Source organism: Taudactylus pleione, unplaced genomic scaffold (genome assembly GCF_031769625.1).
Source record: "Taudactylus pleione unplaced genomic scaffold, aTauple2 ptg000175l, whole genome shotgun sequence".
Classification (NCBI taxonomy): Eukaryota; Metazoa; Chordata; class Amphibia; order Anura; family Myobatrachidae; genus Taudactylus; species Taudactylus pleione.
The window spans coordinates 415858-423168 of NW_028284577.1; the positions used below are offsets into that span (position 1 = coordinate 415858).

Consider the following 7311-nt stretch of genomic DNA (forward strand, 5'->3'; position numbering starts at 1 on the left):
AAATAGAACTCTGTAAAATACATTAAAAATAGATTTTAAAAGCAAACACTCTCAACCTATCATTCTAGCGACACAGGCGGCTGGAGGCTGCTACTCTCAATTGCCAAGTGCAACAACATGAGGGAGATAGAGCCAGAGCCCTGGGCTTCAAGCTGCAGCGTTCCGGCAATGCCAGGTCACACATTAGCAGTAGGACCCTGAGTGGCCAGCCATGCACACACAAAGCCCTTAATGCAGAGGTTCCCAAACGCAGTCCTCATAACTCCCCAACAGCTCAGGTGTTAGAGATATCCAAGGCTGAGCACAGGTGGTTACATCAAATTTACTGAGGTACTAATTAAGTCAACGGTGCTCAACCATGGTGACCGCTAACAGCTGAACTGTTGGGGAGCCTTGGGGACCGCGTTTGGGAACCTCTGCCTTAATGTAAAGCTGGGTACATACACACTGATTAGATATATGAACGGGCGATATATCTATAGTGCATCGCCATGGGTATACAGCGCATATGTCTGAATGAATCCGTTCTGTTGTGCAGCAAAGGGCTGATAATCTGCAGGTGTGTATGAGCGACACACTGATCGGCCGCACACATGCTGCAGGGACCCAGCGGTGATTGACAGCTCAACTTGGAAGGCAAATTTAAATGCCCGCCCAGTTGAGCTGCCAAGCCCAGCACATCAGGCAGATAATTGGTAAGTGTGTATACACTTACCATCGTCAGATAGGAGGACCTAGTGTGTACCGAGGGGACTGGGCAGCAAGTGTACAGGAGGGACAGAGCACAATGTTGAGCGAATGGTTAGGGCCAGGCTCATACCTTGGGGTTGATGAGGAGGTGTCTGTATAAACGCAGGGCCGTGTGCAATAATCACTACTGCTAATAAATGGTCCTGCCCTCGTGAGACATCTATAACTACCTACAGAGAAGAGCTGACACTCATACACCCACAGCAGTCCTGCACACCAAGTCAACTCTCTGCCTGCAGTACAACTCATAATACACGGTAAGGATGATCCAACAATGAGGTGCTGCAGCGGTTACACCACCGCACTGTACCCGCCAGGACCCTGGTGGTGGAACCATGCTGGTGTGCAGTTTACACATGTAGTTGGCAGCAGTAACATCAGGTAGTTTACTGAATGGGCATTCTGTGTAGCCCCCCCCCCACCCCACAGCGTGGCCCCCCCGACAGCCCAACCTGTCACTACACATTTAAGTCAGATCCATCTACACCTCTCTGTAGCGGCACTATTCACGCTGGGCCCAGACGTGAGGTCACCTCGCAGACTCTCTGATCTCCCTACTTAGGTTGATCTTGTAAATCGGCTGTTGCAGAGTAAACACCCTTTATTTCCTGGAAAGAAGCATGTCAGAGGCCTCCAGCTCAAATTACATTAGGCATGCAAGAAATTAGCAGCAAGGGTGAAACGCCCGACATCGAGATTACAATATTCAGGATGATCTGCTAAAGGTGAAACACACATGCAAAGCCCTCATGTACTACTGTGGTTAGGCGATAAAGATATATGTATTACATGAGGATCCCATACTGCTCATCATCCAGCTTTAGTTATGTGTAGGAAGTGCACAGAGGCTACAGTGCAACATGCTTACTAAGTGCACAAAATACATTACACAGTAGTAAATATATATCTCCCTCAAAGCGCCCCATATAACGACTGGCATTGCGACACTAATCCAGAAGCGGGCACATCTGGTACTACACGGCTGCTGAACCCTACATTATCCCATGATACTTCCACACGAGAGTGAAAGGAGACAAAAGGTCATTATTAAAAGATACAAGTTTCAAAAGAACCCCTCGGATCCACTATCACGCTACTGTTTCAATGTTACTAATCATATAACATGATTTTATAACTCCTTTCAAGAGGAGCCTGTTCCTAGAAGTGCTAAATTGGATCTGCATACCTAGTCCATGGGCCAGGCCCCAGTCCTGCTGCATGAATACGGTAGGGCTTAGCTATTTGTAGGCACGCGCTCATCCGAAATGTGAGCAGGGTATTGTCAAGCTGTGTCCCGATTTCTTGGCCTGTAATGTTGGGTACTGTGGAGCTTCCAGGATGAGCTCTCAAAGTAAGCAATGCTCTACAGTCTAAACCATGATCAAACAGAGGGGGTAGTCCTAAAATGAAAGAGGTAGACAAACTATGGGAACTACAAGACTCAGCATGACCAGTTAAACTTTAGCTGGGAAAACATCCTGGAACTTGTTCTGTAAGGGCTAGCAAGCCAATGGCTGCCCAAGAGCATTTTAACAATACAGCTTCCAGTTGGCAGTTTTAGGAACTGGTGCAATAACATCCGCTGTGGTGCTGCAGTATCAAAGCTGCTACAGCTGGGTGTGGGACAGACTCTCACAGATAAATGGCTGCATGCAGAAGGCACCTCAGTGCCCGTAAAACAGAAAAGTTTTGCCACTCAAGACAATGGCGCACCATCACCTTCAACATATCAAATTGTTTTATGCAAGTTAATATCATCTCATCTTTCAAAGAGCAGAACATACACAGACCAGAGGATGCATCACAGGCGACGTACAAAATAGTAATGAGCAAAAAAGTTATACAGCAGCAGCAGATACATTTCTCAAAGAACTTATTTCTTAATCCGTCCTCTGGTACAACAGTCAGAGCAGGACTCCTCCATCTAATGGGCAGCACAGATGTGTAATGGTTAGCATTACTGCCTCACAGCACTGAGGTCGTGGGTTCGATTCCCACCACAGCCCTGTGTGGAGTTTGTATATTCTCCCTGTGCTAGCGTGGGTTTCCTCCGGGTACCCCAGTTTCCTCCCACACTCCAAATATATACTGGTAGGTTATTTGGCTCCCCACAAAAATTTCCCCGTGTGTGTGTGTGTTAGGGAACACAGAGTGTAAGCTCCACTGGGGCAGGGACTCATGTGAATGGACAAATATTCTCTGGAAAAAGTGTCCGCTATATAAATAACTGGTAATACATAAAATAATAGCTGGGGTACATGTATGTTAATTAATTAAACATTTTAAGAGGTAGTCAAACAGATGTGGCACTAATTATTTATGTGTGGAGAACTGGAATACATGAACTGTTAGCAGTCCACTAATACCCCTTTCACACCGTGCCTTTGACCCAGGATATTGCCGAGGCAGCACAAGTCCTGGCTTGGTGTGAGAGGGCGTTTCCTGGGTCCTTGACGCTGGTCACGACCAGCGTTATTCCCAGGAACCATCCAGGATAAGCTGCAGTCTGAAAGGGGGACCCTAGTTATTCGACCAGGGTTAAGTTTAAAAGCTGCTGACTGGCTGTGAGCTCAGAGGCCTGCATCAAGGGAGTAACATACAGGGCAGATACAGGTGTCGTGTAAAGGGGACCACCCGGGTCCAACGTGCAATGGGAAAGGGGCCTAAACTGCTGTGACACAGCGTGAGACAGTGTACAGTACATTAACCCGCGATTTAGGTGTGAAAGTGCTATTACAGAACTGCTACTCTAAGAAGACAAACCGATAAGGCAGACTTCAAGCAGGGGAGATTAAACTGAAACTAATCTATTGCTTCAAGGCAATTTGTTTATTCAGGTCAGCAATTTTGTCAAGTGAAATGGACTTTGACAAAGGATATGGGAAGGTACAATGAGTAACCTAAAAAAAAAAAAAGAAAAAAAAAAAAGATTTCAGTGGACAGTTGCTCCGACGTTCATCAGGGATAGCTAAACGCCATACACAAAGTAATAGAGGACTTTTGGAAGAATTAAATATTCTATAGCCTGAATAAAAAACAGGCTATGGTGTGCGGTGTGCAGATGCCCAAGCCTACAGTATGCATCAGGACCAACACAGCTGCATGTGACCACAACACGTCACATCCTATGTTCCTGAATGACAATACACATTTCACAATCTGAGCGCCCGACAGGTGGATCGTCACAGGGACAGTCTTGTCTACCAGAGCCACCTGCAGATGTGACGGCAACATACAAGACTGCGCATGAGAACAGACTATGGTATAACCAGGACTACCCCAGAAGGACACTGTCGCATCTCACACACCTGTAAAATGCCCCTGAGGTGTTGTACAACCAACTATTTCCAGATCAAATTCCACCGGGGGGCATGTGATGGGAAAAATACTCCTCCTGCACCCTCAGATATTTACACAGATGCCATTGTGAGCAAGGTGGTAATACACAGCCAGCTGCCATCTACCCCTTACAGCTAAGTTTATCACACTGCCACAGAAGAATGTTACCTTGCCTTTAAATATTCTGCAGTCATACACAGACAAGTAGAGCAATGCCACCCCTTCTACTATCCCTTACTTAACCCAATGCACCAGCCCCCCCAATCCCAACATCCCCCTCATGAACAACCCTCCATGCACCAGGATACTCATGCAAAATCCCCCATTTGCCATGCGCCTCTGGCCCAATCCCCTCACGTGCCAGCCTTCATATGTGCCATGCGCCTCAGGCCCAATCCCTACATGCACCAGACTCCACAGGCTCAATTCCCCCATGTGCCAGGCTCACCCGGCCCAATCCTTCCCATGCCCAGTTCCCCCGCGTGCCAGACACCCCATGCCCAGTTCCCCCACGTGCCAGACACCCCATGCCCAGTTCCCCCAGACACCACATGCCCAAAAATCCCCCCGCATGCCAGACACCCCATGCCCAATCTCCCCACATGCCAAACACCACATGCCCAATCAATCCCCCCGCATGCCAGACACCCCATGCCCAATTCCCCCCAGACACCCCTTGCACCAGGCAGCCCAGCCCCACGTCTCCCATGAGCAGGGTGTGGAGAGAGCACCATGTGATGTCAGACTCCGCTGGGCAGCATTCTATAACCTGACAGCCGCCATTCCGGGTCACATCTCTGCCCTGCACTCGGCCCCGCCCTCTAGCGGGCGTTATTACCTTCCTGACGCCCTTGTAGATGTAGAAGTAGAGCTCCCGGCCCACATTGAAGCAGATCCTCTCCCCGTTACCGGACTGGTCGTTGACGTTCACGAAGGAAACCTTGACAGGGTTGGAACCCTGCGAGTTGAAGGGCACCCGGTTGGGGCGGCTGTACTCGGAGTGAGAGAGGAGCTTGTAGAGGCCTTCCCGGGTGGTGAACTGGGTCTTAATTTCGTTCATTTCCTTCCCTCCTCCCTCCGCCGCCATCTTGGAAAGCAGCTCTCATCCTGACAAATACCCGGATCTCGCTCAGCGCGCATGCGCCTGCCCAGCCCTGGGGGATCGCTCAGGAGACCGGACGGCCGTGGTCCGTGTTACGTCACTCGCGCTTCTGCGCATGCGCGCTGCCTCTCAGGGTGTCCGCGCCTTAAGGTGTGTCTATGGGGCCCTCTGTCGGGCATATGGGAAACTGCAGGAGGACAGATTGTGAAAGCATTACACATACACTACAGTGACTACAGTGAGATCATGTCAGGGGCTCATGTCTCCCACTTTTATTTTACAGCTGCACTTATGTGGGATGAATGAATACATTAGTGTCACAGTGACACATAGAGCCGTATTCAATTAGAGCAGATCCGCGATACTTTTTCGCCTCCATCGCCTGTTTTGTAGGCGGAAAAGTATTGCACCCATCCCCGCTTTACCCCGTATTCAATATGGAAGTACGCGAAAACGGGACCTGGCGAAACCTGAACAGGCGGAAAGTACTGTCAGATTTGGGGAAATCAGCCTGACACCCCCCTAAAGATGCTCTGGCATGGGGGTTCCCTATGGTACCCCCCGATTTGGCTTGCTGAAGGTATTTGGTGTTTTTAAACGGGCTCAATAGCTGCTAAATAGCGTTTTTCTCTACGTGGTGCAGAATAGTATTCAGGAGTATTTTTCCCAGAAAATAATTTATCCCAGCAAATTGGGGTACTTGAAAATGGGGGTCAGCATATTTAAAAGTTGATAAAGTTAAGTAGAAAAAATTGTGAAAAATCCACCTGCCGCAAGCACCTGCAATCAAAAAACATTTGGGGCATACTTGGGGACCCCCCCCCAGAGTCAAGTTCGCTAGTTTTTAACTTTGTACCCCAACATTTATTTTTTCACCCCCAAATTCAAACTAATTTTTTGGGATGTTTGGACACAGTTTACCTTTGGGGGACTGTCTGAAGGCTGCACGGGGGTTCTCACAGCGTTGCACCCCAAAATCCCAATTCTGCACTTTTTTCCGCCTGTTATTCATAGGCAAAACATTTTTGCCTATTACATTGCATTGACTTTCTACCTAGGCGGAAAGTCTTTAAAATTGAATACGGGGTAAAATCCAAACAGGCGAAAATGACGTCATCGGTGAAAAGTTTTCGCCAAAAATATGTGAAAACGGCTTTTCGCTTCAAATTGAATACGGTCCATAGTGCAAGACCCTGTATTATGGGCTAAATCAATAGCTCAGCCTATCCCTGATTACTTAACCAAACTGTGGGCCTGATTCAGCCAGGATCGCCATAGCAAGGACGTACGCAATTGGTCGATTAATTCGGATGCATATGCATCGCAGTGCGCGAACTAGCAATAGCGATGGGAAATGCGTTTGCAGAGGCTGCACAGGCCCCGAGCACAGTGATTGACAGGAAGGGCCATTTGTGGGTGGTGATGGGGTGGGGGGGTGGTCGGGCGAACATGGGCATGCCAGTGCTTTGGGATGGCGTTGCAGGGTTGTGTATAAATTATCCACTGCAATACCAGATGCACCCTGAGGCCTCATAGCGTGCGCAGAAGTTACCAATTCCTGAGTGAGGTCTGACCTGCCTTACCTGTGCGTATGGGTCCGATGTTACCGATTGTTTTGTTATGTTGCCCATGTATGCAGATGTGTGTAAGGGGAAGTGGGCGTCCTTATGTTAAACTGTGATCACAATGCGATTGCAAACATTTGCATTTCACCCCTAATAATAGCAACTGCGCTGCGTGCGTTCTAGCAGAATAGCGATCCGTGCTGAATCAGGCCCTGAGTCTTTGGCAGAGTTGGAAGCTCCCATGCTTTCCAGCAATTTATGTGGAAAATCCAGGACAAAAAAAATTCTCACTTCTGACCCATATAACAGTGGTGCCCAAACTGTGTGCCACAGGTGGCGGTCCGATCCCAAAAAAATTGTAGGCTGGGCTTCATGCCGTCCGTTACACAGGTTGCACAGTTTACTAATAACTTGTGCAAAACTGGCACTTCCCCTCCATTCCTCTCTTCCACATGACTTCCTAATAGCTGCCCTGTCTGATGGCTGCCAAATCTGATGGTCCCCTGTCTGATGGCTGCCCTGTCTGATGGCTGCCCTGTCTGATGAGTCCCCTGT

General features: G+C 48.6%; 1 protein-coding gene across 1 annotated transcript in view; it reads right to left on the reverse strand.

Annotated features, from left to right (window-relative positions):
• Nucleotides 1–5256, reverse strand: part of WDR20 (WD repeat domain 20) — a 41694-nt gene extending 36438 nt beyond the window's left edge. Inside the window, exon 1 of the mRNA XM_088475655.1 lies at nucleotides 4928–5256. Within this exon, the coding sequence (XP_088331781.1) occupies nucleotides 4928–5176 (249 nt within the window). The 5' untranslated portion in view covers nucleotides 5177–5256. The remainder of the gene's footprint in view (nucleotides 1–4927) is intronic.
• Nucleotides 5257–7311: the final 2055 nt, after the last annotated feature.